This window comes from Megalobrama amblycephala, linkage group LG3, assembly GCF_018812025.1.
Source record: "Megalobrama amblycephala isolate DHTTF-2021 linkage group LG3, ASM1881202v1, whole genome shotgun sequence".
In the NCBI taxonomy this organism is placed as follows: domain Eukaryota; kingdom Metazoa; phylum Chordata; class Actinopteri; order Cypriniformes; family Xenocyprididae; genus Megalobrama; species Megalobrama amblycephala.
In genome coordinates this window covers 4,988,146-5,015,697 of record NC_063046.1, presented here as the reverse complement: position 1 = coordinate 5,015,697, position 27,552 = coordinate 4,988,146, and the positions used below count along the sequence as shown (strand labels likewise).

Below are 27,552 nucleotides of genomic sequence, written 5' to 3'. Positions count from 1 at the left end.
ATAAATAAGATAATAAATATAATAATAGAATAGTAGCCATCTTTGCTCCAGAAATAAAACAAATACAAGATCAATAAAAAAAAAACAAAAAAAAAAAAACAAGATTTATTGTTCAAAACCCAAGAACACAGAGAACAGAAATTACAGGTATATGAACAGGAATATGAATAGAGATGATGAACTGAGTGAGAGGGAATTCACTCACAGCAGGAGGTGCAGTATGTCAGTGTATGGACTTTGCAGATGTGCTTGCCACACTTCTTGCAGATGGATGCAACTTTTTTCTTTTTGTCAGAACTTGCGGAACTTTCTCTTGCAGGTGTTTGGGTTTTCCTGCTGTTGATCCTCCACCATGGTGGAGGCAGAAGGTTGGCGGGGGATCCGCTGTCTTCGTGATATTTGTGGCATTACCAACATCTTCCCCAGTTCCTCGAGAAACAGCTGCCATGTGAATGTTTTGCCCTGGTTCCTGGAGGGGTCCACCGCCGTCCACAGTACAAAAGAGTTGAAGGTTGAGACATCAACAAGGTTGTAGAAGAGAACCACTGGCCACCGACATGTTCTTCTCCTACAGCTGTAGGTGCCAACAACCTTCAAAAGAAAAAAATGGAAAAAAAAAGAAAAGAAATAAAATGTTCCTCTCTTAATGAATAATCAAAGCATTATGCAGTTAGAATAAATGTGTGTGGAACTGATGATAATGGCACATAGCTTGTCCAGGTTGTCGCCACCTCCTTTGCAGCGATTGTACTCTATGATGATCACTGGCTTCTTTTTTTCTGTGTCACTCACAGCCGGCTTTCTCGATGCTTGGTGCTAAGGAGCAGCACATTCTTCCCACGTTTGGGTACATAGGAAACCGCTGTGTGTGTCTTTGTGAAAGCAAAGAGGGAGGACAGTAGTGCTCTTTGCCTTGTCTCCAGTAGCTGTGGGGGAAGCTCTGGCTTGTTCTTCCGAATTGTACCAACTAGGGCCATCTTCCTCTTTAGAAGTTCTTCAGCCAGTGCATAAGAAGTGAAAAAATTGTCGCAGGTCACAGTGTTTCCCTGGAGCCCCTCCGTCATGTCCAGGACAACCCTTTTTCCCTAGTTCACCTCCGCAGGACTTCCAGGAGACTTCCCTGTGTATATTTGCATCTTCCATGCATAGGATGTTTTGACGTCACAAGTGACCCAAACCTTTATGCCATACTTGGCAGGCTTGCTAGGGATGTACTGGTGAAATCCACATCGGGCTCTGAAAAGGATCAGCTGCTCATCCACACAGACATCCTGGCCTGGGTTGAACAGCATAGGAAAGCGATCTGTCCACTTCTCCCAGATAGTCCGAAATGCAGCCAGCTTGTCGACCCTGTGACATGCAGGTCGTGTCAGCTTGTCATCAAACCTTAGGGTGGAGCTCAGGAGCATGAATTTACGGTGGGACATGGTGGCTTGGAAAATGGCCCTACCACTTTCCACATCCCACAGGCTGCTTGATGATTCATTTCTGGACCTGTATACTCCAGCCAGAATTAGCAGCCCGATGTAAGCCTGGATGTCAGTGGAATCGAAGTCAGTCCAGTTTATCACAGAATGCCTCCCTTGTAAATTGGTATTTTCCAGAAGCAGCTGAATGATGTCTTCGGTGATGAAGAGGTCCAAGCAGGACTGGACAGTTGTGATGCAGGCAATGGCATAGCATGTGGGACCCGCGGTCATACCCTTGGCAGGACAGTAGCGCAGCGTCTCAGCATGAGTGGAAGACCAAACAATCTGGCCATTTTTTGAATTCCACTGAGAATGTGCTGTATCCTCCATGTGCTCACTCTCAGTGCTTTCATCAGAAGAACAAGAGCTATCAGAGGGGTCAGACTCCAGCTCAAACTCAACACCATCCTCTGAACTCAACTCTTCATCCTCAGCTTCTAATGCACCTGTGTGCTCACTGTCAGTGGGCAACACTAGCTTCAGAGCTTTCTCTGCTGAGTAACGTCTCTTCAAACAATGAAATGATCAACCCCTCAAGCACCACATATTTATAGGTTTGGCTGTGAGAACACCTGTGTGAACTCAAACTTTGTGTAAAATCTACCAGACTAAACAATCAGCAATTTCTTGTGGTGAAAGCTAAAACAATATGTTTAGGAGCTTCTGAACCTCTACTTCAAATTCAAGCGTATCTTTTATCTCCGTACAAAAACAATAACAAGTGAAAAAGTGCAATCAAGGGTTAAGATGCGTGTTTGGGTGAAAAAGAAAAACCTCAAAGCTCATTAACCTTCTTTGACCTTTTTCATAGTTTTCACATGGCCCTATGACCCTGTCAAGGGTGTGACTCATACATGGAGTGGGATTTTTGATTGCCAGTACGATATAATTTCTTTCAAACTAATTACACACATTAAATTTTCAGTAAACACATGCAAACTACACTCTGACATCCTTACCAATATACCCACACAATTATAGCTGCATTATTTTTCCAATTGACTCTATAATAGACTATAATATGCATAAGCAGAAAACACAAATAAAGCAAGTATTTCTTTTATATGCCAAATTTGAAAATATAGCACAATCTAGTAAAAAATGGTAAAAATGTAAAATTTGAAGCCTTGCCAACAGAATTAATGCCTATTTGCAAATATTGTATTATTTTATAGTCAAATGGCCCTGGGTTAAAAAATTGCAGTTTTAATGGGTTTCAGTGGACATTTTTGTCCTTAAGGTCCTGAGTGTGAGTATTTTTTGTACGGAGGGTAAAATTGATTTTTTGAAGGACATGAGGGTAAAATATTAAAATTCCAATAAAAATAAACACCTGTGCCAAAACTCACGTAGTTGGCATTAACAAAGTGTTACATTCTGCCTATTCTAGGCTATGTAAACAGAAAGGGAAGACCACGCAGATTGTTCATATAAAGAAATATATTTATTAAAGATAAAGAATGAACAACGTAAGTTAAATAAAGTCAGTATGTTAGGTTAAGAAATAAAAACGTATGCGACAAGAGATATGAGGTGTCATGCATAAACAAACAAAAACGTCACAATGGTGCGGGAGAGAAGGAGAAGCGGCGGCCTCTTCAACCAGGTCTGGAGAGATCTTTAAAGCCCAAGATACTGGAAGCAGTCACACGTGATCCTGGAAGCAATCACAAGCGCAACACACTACACCTGTGCTCCCTCACCTGTAGGGGAGACGTAATGAACAGGACAAAGCAAAGAGGAGGAGCCCAGCAGATTCGTGACAAAAGGCACACTTATAACAAAAACAAAACTGAAATGGATAAAAATGTCCATAAGGTCACACAAGGGTTAATTTAGTGAATATACCATGATTGACAACATGTGGATTGATACCTTGCAGCAGCCAATTTGTAAAATGCATTTTTCATGAAAATTGTCACTGGTGTTACCTTCACTGGTGTTACCTTTTTATGAAATTGTCACTGGTGTTACCGTCACTTTATTTAAAGCTATTCATTAAGTTCTTTTGCATAAAATTCAAACACAACTATTATAAAAGGTTCAAACATTCACTGATGCTCCAGAAAGAAACATGATACATTAAGAGTCGGGGGTGAAAACTTTTTGAATTTGAAGATCAAGGAATATTGTACTTAATTTGTCTTCTGGCAAACATTTAAGTATCTTCTGTTGCTTCTGAAGGACAGTACTAAATGAAAAAAAAAAAAAAAAAAAAAAGATATTTAAGAAAAATGTGGACATCTTTATCCTGTTCAAAAGTTTTTACCCCTCGGCTCTTAATGCACCATGTTTCCTTCTGGAGCATCAGTGAATATTTGAACCTTTTTTAATAGTTGTGTTTGAGTCCCTCAGTTGTCCTCTGTGTGAAAAGATGGATCTGAGAATCATACAATCACTGCTGTAAAGGGTTCAAATATGCAAAAGATGCTGGAAATCTGAAGATTTTTTTTCATGTAAAAGTAGAGTGTAAATGATCATGTTTATTACAATTATAAATACTTGTATCATTATTAAACACTCGTTGGGCACTTTACATGTACTTTTAGAACATTTTCTTCATTTTTTATTGAAAATAAATGCCTTTCTGAAATTCCATTAATTACAACATGAACATGAGCAAAATATGAGCAAAATCAGAGAAAAAGCAAAGAGGCTTTCAGAGGAGAGGACGACGACTCCCCTCGCTCACCTCGCTCACCATTAAAGGATTAGTTAACTTTTAAATAAACTTTTCCTGATAATTACTCACCCCCATGTCATCCAAGATGTTCATGTCTTTCTTTCTTCAGTCGAAAAGAAATTAAAGTTTTTGATGAAAACATTCCAGGATTTTTCTCCTTATAGTGGACTTGAATGGGCACCAAACAGTTGAAGGTCAAAATTAGTTTCACTGCAGCTTCAAATTGTTCTACACAATCCCAGACTAGGAATAAGGGTCTTATCTAGTGAAACCATTGCTCATTTTCTGAAAAAAATTGAAAATTATATAAGTTTTAACCTTAAATGCTCATCTTGAACTAGCTCTCTTCTTCTTCTCCTCTATTTGAATTCCAGCAGTGTAGACACTGATAAGTGTATTACTGCCCTCCACAGGTCAAAGTTTGAACTAATTTTTATATGCAATATGCTAGTGCAAGTATATAACAATTAGTTCAAACTTTGACCTGTGGAGGGCAGTAATACACTTAGCAGTGTCTACACTGCTGGAATTCAAATAGAGAAGAAGAAGAAGAGAGCTAGTTCAAGATGAGCATTTATGGTTAAAATTTATATAATTTTCAATTTTTTTCAGAAAATGAGCAATGGTTTCACTAGATAAGACCCTTATTCCTAGTCTGGGATTGTGTAGAACAATTTGAAGCTGCAGTGAAACTAATTTTGACCTTCAACTGTTTGGTGCCCATTCAAGTCCACTATAAGGAGAAAAATCCTGGAATGTTTTCATCAAAAACTTTAATTTCTTTTCAACTGAAGAAAGAAAGACGTGGACATCTTGGATTACATGGGGGTGAGTAAATTATCAGGAAAAGTTTATTTAAAAGTTAACTAATCCTTTAACTAAAGATGAAAGAATGAAAAAATACACAATAAATAATTAAATTTGAAGGTTTGTGCTTATCATTACTGTAGATCATGCAGTAGTCGGCAACCTACAGAGGCCAAATATGAGCAACAGAGAGACAAAGATGATGATGTCAGAATGATCAGTTTATGGCCATTTGCAGAAATCAAAAGTTTAGAATATTTATATATTTAAAATGTTGGATTTTTGTTACCAAACAAATTGGCTAGATTTGTTTTGTAACTGACATAGTCTAAACAAAGAAATTCATCTTTTAGGCCCTGTTTACACCTGGTATTAAGATGCGTTTTGGTCGATCAGATCACAGTAGACGAGGGAGACGCATTCCCGTTTACACCTGGTGTTTTTATCCATCTCTTTTGTCCACTTTCAACTACTTCTGTCCTGATTTCTTCGAGGGGAGGGACTATGGGTGGGTAAATGTATGGGCTTTTTTCAGATCTTTGGATCTAGTAGACGAAATAAGCTCAAGCTATTTACATATGAATGCGACTGGAGGCAACAGAAAATCATACGGAGAGCAGCAACTTTAATTTCTGAAAGACCAGCCAAACGCTTTGCTTGGCGTGTTTTTCATCTTCAAACCAAACTTAAGTCTCTAGCCAACAAAGTTTAAATCATGTCTGGCTAGCGCGTTTCCCATAATGTCTACGTATTATGTCAGTAGGCGGAGAGTCTTTTGTGGCTGTTAGAACACATGAGTACGAACTACGAAAGCAATCCGGTCTACTGCATTTTCGACTAACTCTGGAAGTGGTCGTAAGCTCAAAACATTTTAGACACCGTTTACGTTTGACATTATCCATGATCTGATCGACCAAAATGTTCTTAATGCTAGGTGCAAACAGGTCCTGACTTATAATTTAAAACAAAAGGTTGCCAACTGCTGTTCAAGTGTTGTTCACTCACCTGTTTTCAGTATCAGTTCAGTCATCAGTGTAACAGAGTTCAGAAAAACACCAACTGATCCAAACACATAGCTACAACATCTTTTTAAATGTGATGGTTAGATCTGCAAAATAGATGAAAGGTTTAATTTTTATTCAATAGTTTAAAACAGTAGATAGTTAAATTAAATTAAGTATTTTAAGTATAATGAATACATTTTGTCCCCTTAAGGTTCTATCCAAGCGGCAACCTCCCCCAGTCTCTCATGAAGCCAATACGCTGCCAACTCTCACGCAATTGACCCAATTCTCACGCTCTCACGCCACACCCCCATATTATCACGCAGACTCGTGGAGAAGTGAGGAAAAAAAATCGCGCCGCATGATCATCTCGCAAAGCAAGAGTGACAGTGTACAGTGAGTTTTTTGTGGCAATTGTGAGGGAAATACACAATTTATTCCCATAAACTGTGTAGTCTTCTGTTAATTCTCCCTCCCACCGTGTGAATTGTGAACGCAAGCAGGTCAGTGAGTTACAGGGCGCTCCGTGTCTCCGTCCAGTTTAGGCTAGTAACAGGCCTAATATGCTGTTATATAGTTTATAGGGGTGTGACGAGATTTCTCGTCGAGGCGAAAAGTAGTCTCGTGTTATTGCCATGACAGAGTGGTTAGGATGATTAGGAAAGAATATGCCACCGCTACGTTTACATTACGCCTCTCCTGTCGTTTTGCTTTGTATTTAAATAAAAAACATTTAATTCAGTTGGATAACAGTCGCCGCCGCTCCATATTTAGTTACGCGCGATCACGAAAGTGAAATTAAACGCGAGCGCGCATTCAAAACGCGTTTTCAATACCCCGCATTTGAAAGCGGCTCCCTGATGAATACAGATATCTCTCAATATGAAAGCTATCTTAGGCTGGGCAGTGTAGTTGTAACCATCTCTTAGCTCTGTATCAAAGAAAAATTGGTCTTATTTGCACTTTGAATATTGAGAGAGTGTGATTATGGTTGCACTTATTGTAAAGCCTTACCATAAAAATTAATAACAGTTTTCTCTTAATCTTATTAAGCACAAACAGTAAGGTTTCATTTGTTAACATTAGTTAATGCACTGTGAACTATCATGAACTAACAATGAATGACTATTTGTATTAACTAACATAAACAAAGATTAATAAATACTGTAGCAAATATATTGCTCATTGTTAGTTGATGTTGGTTAATACATTAATGTTAATAAATGAACCTTATTGTAAAGTGTTACCATTTTTATTTATACTGTTTTTATTTCTATGATCAGTTTGTGGAAAGGAGTTCAGTTAGGAGGTCAAAAGTTGTAGAAGCTCATAAATCATGTGCAGTAAGGTCTGAAGAGACTGAAATTATACAGAAGAAAAGTCAGTCAGTTGAGTGAACTCAATCTCGAATCTCGTCTCGTCTCATGAGATACCTGTCTCGTCACACCCATACTATCTATCTATCTATCTATCTATATGTCTATATGTCTGTCTATCTGTCTATCATCTGTCTGTCTGTCTGTCTATCTATCTATATGTCTGTCTGTCTGTCTGTCTATCATCTGTCTGTCTGTCTATCTATCTGTCTGTCTGTCTGTCTGTCTATCTATCTATCTATCTATCGTGAGATTCACCTCAACACACATCACACATAGGCTGTATAATGAAGGATAAAATAAAAGTAAATTAAAAATATACAATAAAATAATATATTATAGGGTGAATTCAGGTTGATTGGGACACTTTTTCATCTCAAGGGCAAAAAGTGTCCCAATCAATAAAATGTCTTTATATATTTTTATATATATAACATTATTCATACTGTTTTTTTCTTTATTTTATTTTAATTAAATGAGAGATAAATGTATTCTTGATGGGCTTTGTGAGATTCAGATTCACCTCAACATATACCTAGACTGCAAAAATAAAATAAATTAACTACTTTACTAAAGAACACTTTTTTAAATAAATCATTGATCTAAAAAAAACCCTTTTCATTAAATAATTTAAGAAAACTTTTATAGATATTAACAGTTGAATATGAGACTCTGAAGATAAATTCATTTTAAATTAAATGTCCTTTATTAGTATGACACAACATTTAGATAAAGAAAATAGAATAGAATATTTGATTTTTTTTTTTTTTTTGGTTGTTTGTTTTGTTGTTTTTTTATGACTTTTTCCAAGTCATCTCAAGGGCAAAAGTATCCCAATCACTAAAACTAAATAAATAATATAAAATTTCTTTATAGATTTGTATATATACAACATTATTCGTACTGTGTTTTCTTTATTTTATTTTTATTTTCGGGTTAAATTAGACCTAAATTCAGATTCAGATTAACCTCGACATATACCGCATAGGCTGAAAAAATAAAATAAAATGAATTAACTAATTAATTAAAGAACACATTTTTATTAAATAAAAAAAAAACTTTTCATTAAATAATTTATTAAGAATACTTTGACAGATATTAACATTTAATAATGAACTCTGAAGATCAATTAATTTTAAATTAAATGTCCTGTATTGGTATGACACAACAAGAATAGAATAGAATAGAATAGAATATTTAATTGCAAGTTTTTATCTTTATAGAAAATTAAATCATTCTTGAACAAAAGCTCTTCCTCAGATTCATGATTTAGATGAATGAGTGTGTGTAACTACATTATCTGTGTCCAATCAGCTTTTTACTGACTTAAAAATAATCAAATATACTTAAATACATCATTTATTTAATTAAATAACAATTATTTATGAAACATGTATTAATTGTTTGTTGTTTGCATTTCGAATCCAATGGCCTGTTACAACAGTGTTGTAAACTTAATTTCCCATAATGCTTCATCCTGCAGTCGTCATATCCGGAAAACCGTAGTTATAAAGTTCAGTGTGTTTAGAGCAGAGAGATGTTAATAAACTCATTTGAATAAATGCACAAGAGTCCAAATGAAGAACAAGATCAGAGTCTCGTTTTCTCAGATCATCTGGAGAGTTTGTAATTTATTCATGTCAGTGTTTTTCTCGCTGGCAGTAAATGTTACTGTCAGGTTTACATATACTGAATCTAAATACATTAAGAGATCATTTTCTGCTTATTTGTTTATCTTCAGATAAATGATCCAGATGCTGCTTTGTGGATGGTAGAGATTCACTTTCACATTAAATGAGAAACATTTTCTTCTGCTCTAAAACATTCATGTGTCTGATATTGTTTCTGATGATTTCTGCAGGTTGGTTATGCAGTTCCAGCTGGATTGTGCTTTTTGATTTGTTGTGAACAACAAATAACAGGTAAGAAAGTCAAGAAGTTTTTCATGAATCAAACTGAGACGCGATGCTGTCATCTAGTGGAGTGAAGTAGAAATACATCAGAAATCACAGTTATTTACATTATATACTTTTATTTACAACACTATAAATAATAAAGCACAATGTTTTACAATAAAGAGACAAGAGACTGTTACATTCCCCTTTTGTCTAGGGGTGGTGGGAGAGTAACATATAGAAATAAAAAGTAATAAAGATATGTCCCTTCAAAAACACAGGGCAAAAATGAGAGAGAGTTGGTTCAGTCTGCACTCCCAGAACTCACACGAACACAAAATAACTCTTGAAAAGGTTTATTTAACAAAGTCTCTTATAACAATCAAGGATAAGGCAGAATAATAAGGATAACTAACAAGACGCTTCTAGCTTCGGAAGGGGGTTAAAGCCAAAATAACAAACAAAAGGAGTAAGGGAGTCTAAATAACCTATCAAAACAAAACATCAAAACAAACAACAAATCTCTTACCTGACTGCCTCACTAACCAAAAACAGGGGAAAACAGGGGTTAGTAAAAACAAAAGGGCACCCACCTCCCTACTGCGTCTGCAACACTAATAATGGGGCAATTACACACTGCCACAACAGCAGATACAGCAGGTGTCTCTTCAAGGAGCTTTCACAACAGCAAAATACAACAGGTTTCTCTTAAAGAAGCTTTCACACCGGCAAATACAACAGGTTTCTCTTAAAGAAGCTTTCACAACAGCCAAGACAACAAAAGTTCTGGGAGGGAAGACAGGCCACACTCTCTCTGGGGAACAGCCAGCTCCCGCGGTGTAAATGCAAGCTACTCTCCATACTCTAATGAGGAACAGGTGGCATCAATTGGGCTCCTGCAAGAGGACAGGGAGGAACAGAGGAAATAGGGGAAAAAAAACTACACTTCCCAGCAGGCTGTTGGGCATCAGGGAAACTGTCACATACACATAATTACAAAATATTGAACGATATACGTCCTGGGACGTAACACCCCCACCCATAAATTACAGATTACCACAGTAATTTGTAATAATTCAACATAAATGTACTCACGTACAAAGGCACTAAATTTTCACAGGTCAGCTGGCTGCACTGTTGGTTCTGGACAGCGCATCAGTCATGACATTTTCTACACCTCGCTTATAACGAATTTCAAAGTTCTCTTGCACAATGAGGAACCAGCACATCAGGCGTTGATTAGAGTTGCACATGAGACAAGAAGGTTAGGGGATTGTGGTTGGTCAACTCCAGAGGCATCTTCCTGCAGTAGAACTGCTCCTACATAGCAGTAATAGGAGCAACCATGACACTATTGTTGTAGTTTGCACCAGGGTACATGCACAAATCTTCAACAGAACCATCACAACTAACGCAGCCATCTTCCCATCACAAAGCTGAGAGGCATCCAGTGGCATTTTTGGACACACTTTGAAAGAGGTTCTACCAATAGATGGCTGGGATAGTGCACAAATAGAGCAGTCTTCTAGTTGATCTGCAGCAGTGACACGCTCATATAACAATACTGCACCCAGCCCAGTTGTGTTCACAACCTGAAAAAGGTAGAATAAAGTCGGAAGCAGTAAGTACAAGAGTACTACTTTCAGTACTTGCAAACAGTAAACAGAAGAGAAATCTTTCTCAGAAGACTGCACAGCAGCGATATGGTCCTTCCCAAGCGTTATGGGACTTTGTTCCACCTGAAACACAGCAGGAATGATAGGAGTGTCCATCATGGGTTTAGTCAAGACTTTATACTCGGCAGACTCAAACAAAGGGCTAACAGAGTCTGAAAAGTCAGTAGTCTCCACCAGTTTCTTGGATTGAGAAAGAACAAGATCACTAGGTACTGTAGTGGAGGACCTGGTAACCAAAGCTGCTGGTCCACCCAAGTCAGGGTTATCCAACATGTTCGGAGAAGAGAACACCTTGCCACCTGCCAGGTCATTCCCTAAAATTACACTGATACCCTTCACAGGCAGTTCAGTGCACACACCCATCTTGACAGGACCTGAAACTAGCTCAGAAGTTAACCATATGGAGTGCAAAGGTACATTCATACAGCCTTGTCCAACACCTTGAACGAAGACATTTGTGCCTGCGTAAGACTCCGGTGAGAATGGAAGTACGCTATCCAGTATTAAGGACTGACAAGCTCCAGTGTCACGGAGAATTGAAACTGGATAAGTGGGAGAATCAGGGGAGAGCGAAACAGTTCCACTTAACAAGAACGGTTCATAACCAGAGACGTTTGATAGAGCAGAATCCTCAAAAGCGGCAGCGGACTGAACAAAAGCAACACTTTTAGCTTTAGTGCCCATTTTCTGCCTCCACGCTTTACAATCAGCTATCCGATGGTCAGGGTCAAGACAGTAAAAACATAGACGCTTGTCCCCACTGCGGTTTGAGACTGGCTTACGGCCTTTTTCCATTCTACCCATTTGGAACTTATCCCTCATGCCATTCTTGTTTATAGGATACTGGTACGGATTCATATGACAGACCGGAAAAACATTTTTATGGGTGAGCACAAATTCGTCAGCAATTACTGCTGCTTCAGAGAGTGTCATGACCTTCTGGTCATTCAAATGAACAACTACACTCTCTGGCACACAATTTTTAAAATCTTCCAATAAGATCAGCTCTTGAAGCTGTTCAAGACTCGAAATTTTAGTAGCGCAACACCATTTTTCAAAGAGGGTTTTCTTTTCTCGAGCAAATTCAGTGAAAGTTTGATTGACTGTTTTCGTTAATTTTCTATAACGCTGCCGGTAGGCTTCTGGCACTAGCTCATAAGCTCTAAGAATGGCAGCCTTAACCATGTCATAGTCTAAACACTGCTCAACTGACAGGGAAGAGCACACTTGCTGTGCCTTGCCAGTTAAGTTACACTGGAGCAATAACCCCCACATATCTTTCGGCCACCCCAGCTTACCAGCTATACGCTCGAACGCTGTAAAGTAGGAATCCACCTCCGTTTCTTTAAATGGGGGTACAAGCTTTAGATCTAGAGATCTAGAGATCAAGATCTAGATCTAGAGAACGCAATTTAATATCTCGGTGAGCCTGTACCTCTACCGTACGAAGATGTACTAGCTGAAGCTCTTGTTCCTGCTTTTTCAAGGCAAGATCTAATTCTTTAAAATTTGAGTGCGAGTACAGGGTCAAAACGCGGACTGGTAGGATCAATACTGGGTGGCAGAGGAGCAAAAGAGCCTTCATCTGCAATCCCAATATTCTCCTCCAAAGCATCTTCTGAATCAGTCGGCAAGATTTCAGCAGTAACTAGTTCTAGGTAAAGCTTATCCTTAATTACCCCTTTAGCAGCTTCTCTTGGAACACTGATGCTAAAAAAGTCTGCCATCAACAGCAAATCCTGTTTTCTACACTTATTAAAGACCTCAATAGTAGGAGCTAAAGTGAATGCTGTTAAATCAAAATCCATACTCACCCTCCAAGACGTCTCCTCTCACCCCCCAAAAAACGAAAACAGTCAAGCAAAGTAGAGTAAAGAAAATGGCCTCTTTGAAAAACTTTGAGACGAGCCCCCAAATATGTTACGTCCCCCTTTTGTCTAGGGGTGGTGGGAGAGTAACATATAGAAATAAAAAGTAATAAAGATATGTCCCTTCAAAAACACAGGGCAAAAATGAGAGAGAGTTGGTTCAGTCTGCACTCCCAGAACTCACACGAACACAAAATAACTCTTGAAAAGGTTTATTGAACAAAGTCTCTTATAACAATCAAGGATAAGGCAAAATAAGGATAACTAACAAGACGCTTCTAGCTTTGGGAGGGGGTTAAAGCCAAAATAACAAACAAAAGGAGTAAGCTAACTGGAGTAAGGGAGTCTAAATAACCTATCAAAACAAAACATCAAAACAAACAACAAATCTCTTACCTGACTGCCTCACTAACCAAAAACAGGGGAAAACAGGGGTTAGTAAAAACAAAAGGGCACCCACCTCCCTACTGCGTCTGCAACACTAATAATGGGGCAATTACACACTGCCACAACAGCAGATACAGCAGGTGTCTCTTCAAGGAGCTTTCACAACAGCAAAATACAACAGGTTTCTCTTAAAGAAGCTTTCACAACAGCCAAGACAACAAAAGTTCTGGGAGGGAAGACAGGCCACACTCTCTCTGGGGAACAGCCAGCTCCCGCGGTGTAAATGCAAGCTCCTCTCCATACTCTAATGAGGAACAGGTGGCATCAATTGGGCTCCTGCAAGAGGACAGGGAGGAACAGAGGAAATAGGGAAAAAAACTACACTTCCCAGCAGGCTGTTGGGCATCAGGGAAACTGTCACATACACATAATTACAAAATATTGAACGATATACGTCCTGGGACGTAACAAGACCAACAATACAGACTAATATAAACTTAAGTGTGCAAAGACTATATATTCAGTAAATAAAGACTTCAGTCTGTTCTTCACACTCTTCTGACTAGGTACATGCACACACAAAACAACGTTTCGACTGCCATAAGAGATTATATGATAGTTATAAATTAATTAATTATCATCTCTCCAGAGTCATTATTATGGAGGAGAACGGCTGATCTTCATGTGCTTGTTTCCTCTACATTTGGGCTCATTCTGGGCTGGAAACTTTATAAGGAGGGAATTACAGACATTTTCCAGCAAGAGGAAGGAAGGTAACAATAATTCAGAGTTTTGAACCCAGATTCAGTCACATTAGAGGAATAAAGCAGATTTATTTCAGCGGTGTAATCTTTGCTCTTAGGGAATGTTGTGGACTCCTGCTGACGGTTTTCTGGCTGCTGCTCTGCAGACATTCAGGAAGGTAAACGCTTTTAACATGGAGAAATGTTGTTCTGAAGACTGTGATTCAGTATGAATGTTTTTCAGCTGTATTATTATGAGCATTAATATCTCTTTCATGTCCTGTAGAAGTGCTGTCGGCTCCGTCAGGATGTTTTTCAACTCTATTATTATTATGAGCATTAATATCTGTTTCATGTCCTGCAGGACTTCTGTCGGCTCCGTGAGGATCTGCACTGCTGTGGGAATCACTGTGTTTCCCTTCATCACATGGATCTATTACTACATGAACACAGAGCTGAGGAAACACTGGCCTGAACACTGTACAACTGCTCTCTGATCAGACAAAACACTGAAGAAACCACATCTGAGCTCCAGATCAGCAGATCAACTCAACTTTACTGAAGATCACTGAGAAGATCACTAATATGAGATGATCAGTAAAAGTTTAAAGACATTTTGAATAAATAATCATTAATCATTGCTAAATGACAGTTTTTGTTCTCTGAATCTCCTGAAAAATAAACTAAATATCCACATATTTACAGCTAATGTTTTTTTCTTTAAAAAAAATGTCTCTTGAACTCTTATCTTAAAGGGGTCATGACATGATAAATCAAATTTTGGCATATAAGAGGTCTTTGTATGATTATTACATCCTATAAGTTCCATAACTTAAAACATCCTCGTCATCAATAAAAAAGCATTTATATAATTAAGCTGTAAAAATAGTTTGTTTGAATCCGAGGTGTCACATGGCATCACAGGGACACAATCATTTGCATACGACTGCCTCTGGAGCAAGAAAACTATGAACGCTTCAAAGAATGCTCTGTTTATAATGGCTGAAGCTGTCGATCACACATCGCGAGAGGATATGGCCACAAACTCCTGTTATAGTGACACTCTTACACTACATAATGAATCTCTTACTGTATTTAAATCGTGTTTGTATTGTTAGTTACGGTGAAAGCGTTTCCTGAGATTGCAGTAATTGCATTGCAATGACGAGATTACTGCATTCACAAGATCAACAGACTGTCATCTGATCAATGTTAATCACTGCAACCTTGATAGTAATAGATCTAAATATAAAGCAATAATCAACACTTTTCACTATTTGATAATCTTCAAGGCTGTAATAGTAAAATGTGGTAAAAGTATTTGAAAGGATTCCACATGTAATACATATTTCATATGCAAAGATGTCAGCCAATCATGAAGTCTCACAGAAGACACGCCCCTTCAAACTGTGTTCAAATCAGAGAGCTAAAATCAGGGTAGAAAATAGTAACTTATATTTAAATTATGACAATTTTTTGATGTAAAAAGCATATTAAAATTATAAGTGCACCTCAGGAAATATTTTAAGATAATAAAAAAAAATCAATTTCATGACCCCTTTAAATCACTGTTAGCACTGAGTTTGAACAAATGCTCAGTGTTGATTCTCAGTGTTGATCATGTTTGTGTTTCCACTGAATCCGGCTGATTTTCCTCTGTCACGTCACTCCTATCAGCCTCCTGAACTTGATTCAATAGAGTTTCCATTTCATGTGATTCTGCTCTCTGATTCTGGTTTGATCCATTGGCTGAACATTCATCAGACGCTGCTACATTCTGGGTTCAGGAGAAAACACACATTTTAATCTACTTATTTTGGATGGTTGTTTAACATGAAGCAAAGAGCTTTTTATTTTAGGTCAGTTATAAAATCTTTACTCAGTAAACCATCTAAAGATATTGACCTGAGAGTCCTGGTTCTGGTTTGATCCAGTGACTGGAGTTTCATCAGTTCTCGCTGCTTTCTGTTTAAGATGTAAATGTGTGTTTGATGCATGTTAAATATATGAAGTAAAGTTCAGGTTGATTGTAAATCACAAATCAATAAAACTAACCTGACAACACTGCAGACACTTCATGTCAGAAATCCCTGTGTGTGAAAAACAGTGGGAGAAAAGATATTTTTATAAAATCATCAGTGGAATAATGGCTGATTCCTGAATTTAACAAACTGGCTGAATTAATTAAGCCATTGGATCAGTTTTAAATTCTTAATTATGAACAGAAGACACCAAAACACATCATGACCAGCCTAAATTAATGTAAAGGGAATTAAACTATTTTTGATGATTTGTAATACAGTTTTTTACAATCACTTTGCTACTATTTTCAGCACCTTGATGTCATTTTTCAAAACTCTAGACACAAAACTCACAACGGTTATCACTTGTAACACAGGCTGTCTAATGTTCAAAACATTGCATTGTGCATTCACATCTTTAAAGAAATCTTGCACTTGCACAATCATTGGTTCAAAACACAAATTTACTGTGAAATGCCATTGAAACATAACTATAGATCACCCACACACAAGCAACCGATAGTTTCACTGTGTCATTGTTCGTACAATCATTAAATATTGTAGGTGATACAGGTTTCATTATGGTACTACATGTACAGTAAATACATCTCTGTAAAAGTACTGCAGTAGTAGAGAGAATACAACAGACACAGTGAAATCATTGAACAAAGTTTGTAATATATTGATGAAAAACACTACAGTACAATCACAACATAGGTTTATTTGAATCAAAGCAAAAATAATTAGCTATGAAATAGAAAAGAAAAGACAGTACTGTAAAACATCAAATGCAGTGTTCCTCAACTTATATTTAATATTTTTTACTTGTCAAGAAAATGCTTTAAGGTCTTTAAGATATTTTGACTTAGCCTGGTAATACCAGACTCTGCTACTTCACTTTGCTTCGTAGACAGAGTCTGGAATGGCATAATAGAGAAGTGTTTTCTCTCTCGCTAGGGGGCGCTTGTCTGAAGTTTAAAATCATTGGTTACCCGTAAGCCAATCAGATACGTTTAGTTATGACGTATGTTATGCGCCTGTACAGCCGCATCGAAGCACAGACATCATGCATCGAACTCAAATCTATGATTGAACTTCCACTGTAAACCTGTTGTAAACACATGATGATGCGAGCGAAATACCGGAGTGAACATGGCTGTAAACGACTTTTGCAGATTATGCGAAGTTAATCTACGCATACACGGTACAATCACGGCCTCTAAACTTATTAAATTAAGATAAATTAAACTTTTCCCAAAACCAGTCGGGAGTAGGGCCACAACATCACCTCCATTTAAAATGTTTATCAAACACTCTTCTTGTTCTGGCTTCAGTTTGAAAAAGAGTTGAATGTTCTCCATAACAGAGCAAATTGCATCCCGTGTCTCCTTTCCCATTTCCGCGGTCGTTTCGGTTTTCGATTTCTCTAACCTACAATGTAAAACTCAGCGCTTAGCATCTACGTCACGGCTCTCAGCCCGGCCTCTGTTCGTTGATTGGCCCGGCTGTTTCCAGACCGGTGGCAAACAGAAAGCCCTGGCGCTGTATCAGACTGAGTACAGAAGCGAAATGAAATTGAGCGGAAGTAGGAAGTCTGACGTAGTCAGGCTAATTTTGACTAGAAACAAGACAAAAAAACTCTAAGTAAGAACAGCATTTTTTTGCAGTGTGAGAAGGTGGTACAGTATTTGGGGCCATAGACATAGTGTCTGATGAAGCATTATGATACAGTTTTTTATTTTTTACAGTTTTTACTATTTTCAGAACCTTGATGTAATTTTTCACAACTCTAGACACAAAACTCACAACCAATGATCAAAATGCACATTTTTCAAAACTTTAACCCTTTTTTTCAGTTGCTTGGATACAATACACATAAAACTTAGATCATTTGTTCATTCAACAAAAATCACCTGTTCAATATGACACAACTTAACATCAAAGTACTACTATTTCAAAAGGCAATTCACACATTACATTTCAAATGAGTGTCTATTCATTTCCTTACAATGATCTAACTATCAATTCATACAACTGCTCAAAATGATAAGTAACTGTTGCATTACTCTTAATGCATAGTTGTATGGAAACAGACAAACAATCTTCCATGTTTACTGGAAAAATTATGAAAGTTTCAGGATAACAAGATTAATTGTCACCAATTAGCGTGGAGCATGAACCAATTAGACTACAATATCCATGGATGTAGCCTAATATTTTATCATAATGCTTCATCAGACTGTTACGTGTACTGGTGTAGAGAGACGAGGCAGATACGGATTTCCACAAACATATATATTTACTTTGATAAGCAAGGGCAGGAACACCAACATACAACGTTAACACAACAGAGAACGGACGAGGAGTGAAGGGAGTGAGTGCAATATATGGGGAGTGCTGACAATAGAGTCCAGGTGCAGGTGATGAGTGACGATGGGGAGCTGACGAGGGAAGTGAGTGCAGGTGATGAAACAGGAGGATTCTGGGAAATGGAGTCCAGGGAAACAAGGGATCCGTAACACAGACACTGTGTCTATGGCCCTAAATACTCTACCACCTTTTCAGACTATTTACAGTATTGACAGTACTGCACTGTATAGATGCAGGCCCTTGTAATTGCTTGTCCAATTTTGCCAACTCGTTACTGATAATTGAGTGCACATTGTGGAATGAGTATATAGTAAAGAGTTGATTACAGTACTCTCTTTTCTTTTCTATTTCATAGCTAATTATTTTTGCTTTGATTCAAATAAAGCTATGTTGTGATTGTACTGTAGTGTTTTGCATCAGTATATTACAAACTTTGTTCAATGATTCTGTGTCTGTAGTATTCTCTCTATTACTGCAGTACTTTTACAGAGATGTACATGTAGTACCATAATGAAACCTGTATCACCTATTTTGTTATACAATATTTAATGATTGTACGAACAATGACACAGTGAAACTATCTGTTACTTGTGTGTGGGTGATCTATAGTTATGTTTCAATGGTATTTCACAGTAAATTTGTGTTTTGAACCAATGATTGTGCAAGTGCAAGATTTCTTTAAAGATGTGAATGCACAATGCAATGTTTTGAACAGCCTGTGTTACAAGTGATAACCGTTTTGAGTTTTGTGTCTAGAGTTTTGAAAAATGACATCAAGGTGCTGAAAATAGTAGCAAAGTGATTGTAAAAAACTGTAAAATATTAGGCTACATCCATGGATATTGTAGTCTAATTGGTTCATGCTCCACGCTAATTGGTGACAATGAATCTCGTTATCTTGAAACTTTCATGATTTACACTAAACATGGAAGATTATTTGTCTGTTTCCATACAACTATGCATTAAGAGTAATGCAACAGTTACTTATCATTTTGAGCAGTTGTATGAATTGATAGTTAGATCATTGTAAGGAAATGAATAGACACTCATTTGAAATGTAATGTGTGAATTGCCTTTTGAAATAGTAGTACTTTGATGTTAAGTTGTGTCATATTGAACAGGTGATTTTTGTTGAATGAACAAATGATCTAAGTTTGATGTGTATTGTATCCAAGCAATTGAGAAAAGGGTTAGAGTTTTGAAAAATGTGCATTTTGATTATTGGTTGTGAGTTTTGTGTCTGGAGTTGTGAAAAATGACATCAAGGTCCTGAAAATAGTAGCAAAGTGATTGTAAAAAACTGTAATATCAAAGAAATAATTCCAGTTATACTTACAGGGTTCAAACATGGAGAAAATCAGCAGAGAAAAAGCAAAGATGCTTTCAGAGGAGAAGACAACGACTCTCATGTCTCCAACTGCTCGCTCCCCATTAACTGAAGAAGATATTAAAATATTAGACTATAATCATCAGTAATACTTAAATATATCATGAAGATGAATGTAATACTAACAGCATGACACACTAACAAAGTAAAGTGTTGTCTTCACTCACCTGTTGTCAGTATCAGTTCAGTCATCAGTGTAACAGAGTTCAGTAAAACAACACCAACTGATCCAAACACATACAACATCTTTCTAAAGGCGAGGACCAGATCTGTAAAAAAGTTTTTTTTTTTTGTTTTTTTTTTTATCTCATATTAAATAGATTATTTTGCTTTAGGTCATAAATCTGTTTAATTACTCACTAAAGCAAGTGTCAAAATCAATTGTAATTAATGCATACATCAGTGACTTATGGACAAAATGATTAACCATAAGAATCCATCTCAGTCTATTCTGTATTTATTCCCAATTTTATTGTCATTCCTCTTTTCAGATATTTCAGTCATGTGATTCTGGAATAACTATTTGCATTTCATTTTGAGTGTTTTTAACTCCAGTGACAGAAATGACTAAAAACCTGTAAAGGTTGATCAGTAAATCCTGAATCCTGCCCTTAAAGAACAAACATGCATTTCACATGAAAGTACCTTACATTTATGCAGTTTTATATTTTCACAAGAAAATAAACACACACACACACACACACACACACACACACACACACACACAGTAATTTTGTGAAAGTGACAAAATGTGAAATGTACTTTCTTCTGTTAGGGTGCATCACAAATACAGACAGCTGTGCTGAATCTAAAATCGCTCAATAATTAACAATAAATGTTACTTTGGTAAGTTACTTAATCAAGAAAGATAAAACACTTGACATTTAGCGGAGTCAGTGATGATAAATAAGTAGATAGTCAATACTGTACCCAGATCATTGAAACGAATGTACATTTCAATCATCCACAGCACTTGTGCAAATACAGCCGTACAGGTCCATCCTGCACCGCCTGCACACAGAATTATGTTTTTATTATAGCGCATTAGATTTAATTATATTATTTAATGAATAGTGAAATTCATGTTCAAATGTTCATTTATAAGTGAAACATATATGAACCTTCTGCCAAGAGAATTAGATAAGTTTTAATACTTTCCAATATTGGAAATGTTATTGTACCTTTTTCATTTTCCAGTGTTGTGATGTAGAAATAGACCATTACTGCAGTCATGATAAACATGAAGATCATCCATGAGGTTAAATTGAGCAAATTTGAACCTGAAAAAGATTTGAATATTTTAATTCAATAATCTGTTTGTTTATTTGGATATTTAAAACTGTGAATATCAAAGGCAAAATCACTATACATAAAGATAATCAGGTAACAGAGAAACATCTCATATCTGAACCAGAAAATCAAGTGGAAATTCCTGATTCAATAAAACTGACCCGTAAATTCAGAATAGACAATGACCTTTGAAACATTCAGATTTAGAAACAGGTTTTTAAAATTGAAAGCTTTAAAGATTCACAAGTGCTGAAACTGTATTTGATCACACTGAACTACAGTCAGATTAATTCATCAAATACTCACAGCTTTTCTCTTTGTTTAGGCCAGCCAAACAGGAAAATGACAGGAAAAAGAACAATGGGAAAATCATGGTGACAAAAACCCCTAAAACAGACAAATACCATTTGTGTAAGATTTAATGAAATCATTTTCAGTATTCAGTAACAGTAGAGACAATTTAATAAGGGTTTTAACAGGAAAATGCAATGCTTCTCTGTTTCCTCTCAAACTTTAATATTGTGTTAATATTTGTGAATTTTCTTTTTTTTTTTTTTTTTTTTTTTACTCCTCATTAGATTTGATAACGTGTCACTAACCTACTCCTCCTCTGGCTCCAAAGGTGATGAACAGGAGGGTGAATTGTAATGAAGGCAGAATGTAAAAGCTGAATCCAGATACAAGTCTTAATTTATCCCACATCCATTCAAATATCTCTCCTTGACACGGCATCTCTTTGTCTTTAGTAAATACTAGAAAATTAAAAATAAATTAATTCAAATGTTTTCTTCACTTCTGCAATAGATGTAATTATTTATAATAAGAATTGTAAATATATATATATATATATATATATTGAGTCATCATTATTTACACATTGTGTTATTATTTTAAAATATATACACATTGTGTGTGTGTGTGTTTTAAACAATTATCGATAAGCTGCTAAAACAGTTTCACATCACTTACCCTCTACAAACAAATGGTAACAGACAGAAATACTTACAGTAAATGGTGTAGATGACAAAGAGCAGAATCACGACTCCAAACGTGGCTATAATCATTATTTTTTCAGACTCCCCATAATGTACAATATTTCCAGAAGCACGACCCAAAAGAACTGAAACAGAGTAACAGCAAACTTAAACCATGTGACTGCTGGATGCTTGATTCTGATTGGCTGACGACATTCTAAGGTGTGATTATTCAGTAAAAGTACAGCAATGCAGCAGTTACAGGTGTTTGAATTGAATCAGAGCTCTTGGAGGAAACATACATGCACGAAGAATGTTGTCAGCACCACCTCGGAAGTTTATTGATAAAATTCACAACTGAAATGTTTCTTAGTGAGGTGGTAATGTTGATATTTTTATTAGGTAAGCTAACAGTTTTACAGTAGACGCACAGATTCAGGTAATTCACACATGCTTTATCTCTCTTTCAGACCACTGAATTATTAAAATATTACACACACCCAAGATGAAAATGCATTACCAATGAACCATAGACGTTGGAACAGGGGGGCGGAAACTGAGTCCCAAAAGTCCGCGTAAGAAGCATAACACGTACAGACTCCATGTAGACCTATGATTCGCTCTTTTGTTGTTCTGTTTTCTTTCAGGATCAAAAATACAACAAATGAAAGCGTTTATCTGTATTTCCGACTGATGAGAACTGTACATATACATTCATAAATCAGTCAATTTTGTATTTTATTATGAGATATTTTATTCTAATGTGATCAGTGACTCAAGCACTGATGGACCAAAGAGCGCGCATTTCGACATTTGCAGTAAAAACTTGAAATATAAATTCTCCGAAAATGCATTTAATACCAATATATTGAAACGTCTGTTTATATACTCCATTAATAAAGGAGTCCAGACATTGGAAAAATATAAGTCCACATGCGTTTTATATTTAATATGAGGGAAATAGACATGCATGCATGCGTGACACAAAAACTTTAACTTTTAGGTAGCAAAATATTTTTTTAGTAATTCTGTCAATTACACTAAGGTTATTACATTCATTGTCTGCTATATATTTACATACATATATATATATATATATATATATATATATATATATATATATATATATATATATATATATATATATATTGATTGATAAAACATTGATCAAAATTAAGATACAATTTATACAAAACGAATATCTTTAAAAAAGAGTTTTCTATAAAACAAAACTTAATGAAGTCGTCAAAATCATGTTTTACCAAAAACAGCGCCATTGCTAGGAGGGCGCCAGCGCCTCTGCCTTTCAGCGCCTATGCCTCACGAGTGGATGATAGCCCTGAAGACGCCTAGCAATGATATACCTTTAGTGGTAGTATACCTTTAGTTAAGTTATACCTTAAGAGTCTTCGTAGCGCGCTAAGAGACAATGTTATCGGGAAACGCAGCCCAGGTATGATGCGTTTCATGTGTAATGGAGATTCCAAAGCGCTCTTCTTTGGTCAGAACCATGGAGAGCGATCGCGGATAGGTCTGTCTATGCACCGAAACTTTTAACAATGCAACAAAATATTTAAAGAGCATCAAGCTATTAAAATCTATATTATGTATACGCACAGATATTATAACAGTAGGCTATATTAGTCAATATTTTTTTATTAGGTTAAGCAGTGATTGGATAACGTTTTTTTTTTAATCTAACATTTTTAATTTAAGGCCCACCCACAATTGGTCTGACCCATCCAAAACTGGAATCCTGGCGCCGTGCCTGGGCCACACTGAGCTGTGTGTAACGCCCACAGACGTGAAGTGAACGAGACAGAGGCTGTCCTGTACTGTCTGAAATGGTTAACTCTGTGGCGATGCATGTGCAAAACAGATTTAACTAATCATAAAGTCAATCAGGATACATAACACAGCCTACTATAGGCCTACACTAACCCCCCCCCCAAGAATCCCCCCCCCCTCTCACAAGAGAATTTTTAGATTTACCAACCTGAAAAATAGACCACCATAAACATGACAAATTCAGAGCGAACACTGAGTTCTGTGAACAGAAATGATTTAAAACTAATGAATATATATAACATATTACCGCAAATCAATAATAATTAATTTCCACATTGTTGCACATTCATGTTAAGGAAATGTCTAAAAATATCATAAAGATCACAAATACAGAGATTATGGAAATTTCAGCCATGATGTGAAAACACCTGGATGAAATTAAACATTTCAATGAAAAATCCAAACCTGACTTCTTCTTCTCTAAATACGGTGAAACACAAACCACCCTCAGAGGCCTCAGAATATAAAGAGCACAGCAAGAGACCGTCTCATACAGAAATCCTGCAACAAAACCAGATTATTGTGAATTGATTGGCTTGAAACTCCGTTTTAACTTTTTTTGGCTATTTAGCAGCCTTATGCTATAATACTTAAATTGTTGTTGTTTTTTTTAACATCAATCTACACACCACACACTCCATTATGATGAAGCAAAAACTTGATTTGTGATGATATTGCAAATGACTTGACTTATACAGCCAAGTTGATTGTACTCCATGTTTGTTTCCCAACATTTGGTTCCCAACTTTCCCAAGAGTAAAGAAAGTCAAAGAGGTTTGAAATGACATAAGGGTGTTTAAATTACATAATGTTTATCCTTTTATGGGTCTGAATACTAAAGCAATGTCTAATGCAAAAGCACTTCAGCATTACGCTGCAACATAACAGAATTTTGAAATAAGACATTGTTTTTCACAAGGTATTGTATTTCAGATATCCAGAGAAAAGTATATTCACTGACTGTGTGATCAATAGATTTGATTCACTCACCTTCAGTAACACCCCAGAGGACAAAAGCCACAAACATCATTATATTTGGAAGAAACACATGAAGAAACCCAAGAGTCCTGACGTGTTTGGATGCAATAGAGTCTGTTAGTGAGGAGTAAAATAATTATTAATAACTTGTTTTGTATTGTAAGAAATGCTATTTACCTGTTTTAAAGAAATGTTATTGCTTGCTTTGAAGAAAATGCCATTTAAAAAGCATACAAAAATGCCATATTAAAGGCATACAATCCCTTACAGAATGAAAATGTATTTCCACATATTTATGATCAATATATTAAATGGTATAAATATACTGAAAAATATATTAAATAATACGTTGCATCAATATACTGTGTTCATATATTACAATATATTGAATAATACATCAGGAATTTTTGATGAACTTTTTTTTTTCTTCTTTTTTTATATTCATTCATTACACACAGACTGATATAATTCAAATGTTTATTTCTTTTCATTTTGATTATTATAACTGACAACTAAGGAAAATCCCAAATTCAGTATCTCAGAAAATTAGAATATTGTGAAAAGGTTCAATATTGAAGACACCTGGTGCCACACTCTAATCAGCTAATTAACTCAAAACACCTGCAAAGGCCTTTAAATGACCTTAACCCCATAGAAAATCTGTGGGGTATTGTGAAGAGGAAGATGCGATATGCCAGACCCAACAATGCAGAAGAGCTGAAGGCCAATATCAGAGAAACCTGGGCTCTCATAACACCTGAGCAGTGCCACAGACTGGTCGACTCCATGCCACGCCGCATTTCTGCAGTAATTCAGGCAAAAGGAGCCCCAACTAAGTATTGAGTGCTGTACATACTCATACTTTTCATGTTCATACTTTTCAGTTGGCCAAGATTTCTAAAAATCAATTTCTTTGTCATGTTCCTTGTCTGTGTCCCCTTGTTTGTGCACCTTATGTTTCCCTGCTGCTCCCCTTGTTTGTTACCATGGACACTCATTGGACCATGCCCCCTTGTTATCTCATTATCTTGTTTGTGCCTGTGTATAAATAGTCCCTGTGTTTCAATCCTGTCCGGGGTGAGTATTGTTTAGCCTTTGTTTATGCTAGTCTTCGTGTTCCTTGTTCCTTTCCTTGCTAGCCTGTGTTTTGACCGTGGACTGTTTCATTGTTTGATGATCATTTGCTGCCCGCCTTGACCCTTGCCTGTGTTTTTGGATTACCCTTTTGCCTTGCCACCTTGTATCTGTTTGTTGGTGATCGACCTACTGCCTGTTTGACTACACTCTTCTGTTAATAAAGCTCAAATTTGGATCTCCCACTCGGTTGTCACATCCCATATGTTACAGAATAGTTTTTTTTTTTATTATTGTTGTTGATGGGTCTCAAACCTCCAGCAGAGAAGCTCTGAATTATAGCAGATAAGAGTATTCTCCTGTTATACACATACCTTTATCAGGTGATCTGCTGTAGATCAGACAGCAGAGCAGAAGTGCAGATCCCAATGCAGACATACAGAGAATCAACATTATTATGTGTAGAGCAGAAAAACCTGTGAAACACAGACATCAGTTACTGAACAAAGATGCACATTGTGTAGAATTCCATGTATATTGACCTACAGTTGTCATTACTATAGATTTTGTGATGTCTTGGTGTTCTCACTGTGAGCATGAATGCAAATGGTTCTTTTAAAGTGCCCCTATTATGCTTTTTTTTTCTTCTAATATTAACATTCATGCATTGTATAATAGAGCTAATAGTGAATGTAAAAGGTCTGCAAATGTTTAAAGATCAAAGTGCAGATAAAGAGTTATTCTGAACTGCCCGAAATGAGTTGTCAGTAATTCTAGTCCCACTTCCTGCATGAACCTACTTAGGTTTGTATTAAATTTGCATAATGCCCGTCTGTTGTCTTCATTGGCTGCCCATGAACAATGTCAGCTTTGACCCTCAAACGCTGTAGTTGTAGTTGAGGCCTTGAAATGTTTGGTTTTATGTGGTTGACATGTCGAAAAGCTGCTGGCTGTGTCCATAAGCTTAGGCAGCTGACTTGTTGCCTCATCAGGCAATGACTTTGAACTGAATTCGGACAAGACTTTAAGCCAGCACAATGGTTTAATGATAAAAGAGAGAGTTTTGGTGACGACTAAGCAAATATTTTATTTCTAGAATAGTAATTTCTCACTATAAATGACAAAAAGCAGAGTAGACCTATCACAACAGACTGGGCAATCTGACCAATCAGAACAGAGTAGACTGGGCAATCTGACCAATCAGAACAGAGTAGACTGGGCCATCTGACCAATCAGAACAAAGTAGACGGGGCCATCTGACCAATCAGCGCAAAAAACTCACTTATCCGGCCAGCAAATATAAATATATATATATATATATATATATATATATATATATATATATATATATATATATATATATATATAGTGGGTACAGAAAGTATTCAGACCCCCTTAAATTTTTCAATCTTTGTTATATTGCAGCCATTTGCTAAAATCATTTAAGTTCATTTTTTTCCTCATTAATGTACACACAGCACCCCTTATTGACAGAAAAACACAGAATTGTTGACATTTTTGCAGATTTATTAAAAAAGAAAAACTGAAATATCACATGGTCCTAAGTATTCAGATCCTTTGCTCAGTATTTAGTAGAAGCACCATTTTGATCTAATACAGCCATGAGTCTTTTTGGGAAAGATGCAACAAATTTTTCACACCTGTATTTGGGGATCCTCTGCCATTCCTCCTTGAAGATCCT

General features: G+C 36.6%; 2 protein-coding genes and 1 pseudogene across 3 annotated transcripts in view; 1 reads left to right on the top strand and 2 right to left on the bottom strand.

Annotated features, from left to right (window-relative positions):
- Positions 1 to 94: 94 nt before the first annotated feature.
- Positions 95 to 6,277, bottom strand: LOC125263963 (annotated as a pseudogene).
- Positions 6,278 to 6,288: 11 nt separating this feature from the next.
- Positions 6,289 to 14,414, top strand: LOC125264335 (transmembrane protein 220-like). 2 transcript variants are annotated; one of them, XM_048183581.1, is made up of 6 exons: positions 6,289 to 6,359; positions 9,081 to 9,110; positions 9,201 to 9,261; positions 13,815 to 13,938; positions 14,028 to 14,087; positions 14,273 to 14,414. In XM_048183581.1, the coding sequence occupies exons 2-6, from the start codon at positions 9,108 to 9,110 to the stop codon at positions 14,403 to 14,405; spliced, it is 381 nt and encodes a 126-aa protein (XP_048039538.1). In that variant the 5' UTR covers positions 6,289 to 6,359; positions 9,081 to 9,107; the 3' UTR covers positions 14,406 to 14,414. The 2 variants fall into 2 exon arrangements, with proteins under 2 accessions (XP_048039538.1, XP_048039539.1); XM_048183582.1 differs by lacking the exon at positions 6,289 to 6,359 and adding an exon at positions 6,364 to 6,466.
- The window catches only part of LOC125264334, a 57,411-nt gene continuing 39,213 nt past the window's right edge, over positions 9,355 to 27,552 (bottom strand). Inside the window, exons 4-17 of the mRNA XM_048183580.1 lie at positions 26,225 to 26,326; positions 24,789 to 24,890; positions 24,204 to 24,299; positions 23,947 to 23,997; positions 21,983 to 22,096; positions 21,576 to 21,728; positions 21,283 to 21,363; positions 20,868 to 20,966; positions 20,617 to 20,697; positions 19,854 to 19,955; positions 19,636 to 19,734; positions 15,964 to 15,998; positions 15,814 to 15,873; positions 9,355 to 15,685 (exon numbers count right to left, since the gene is read on the bottom strand). Coding sequence (XP_048039537.1) covers positions 15,527 to 15,685; positions 15,814 to 15,873; positions 15,964 to 15,998; positions 19,636 to 19,734; positions 19,854 to 19,955; positions 20,617 to 20,697; positions 20,868 to 20,966; positions 21,283 to 21,363; positions 21,576 to 21,728; positions 21,983 to 22,096; positions 23,947 to 23,997; positions 24,204 to 24,299; positions 24,789 to 24,890; positions 26,225 to 26,326 — 1,334 coding nt within the window. The 3' untranslated portion in view covers positions 9,355 to 15,526. The remainder of the gene's footprint in view (positions 15,686 to 15,813; positions 15,874 to 15,963; positions 15,999 to 19,635; positions 19,735 to 19,853; positions 19,956 to 20,616; positions 20,698 to 20,867; positions 20,967 to 21,282; positions 21,364 to 21,575; positions 21,729 to 21,982; positions 22,097 to 23,946; positions 23,998 to 24,203; positions 24,300 to 24,788; positions 24,891 to 26,224; positions 26,327 to 27,552) is intronic.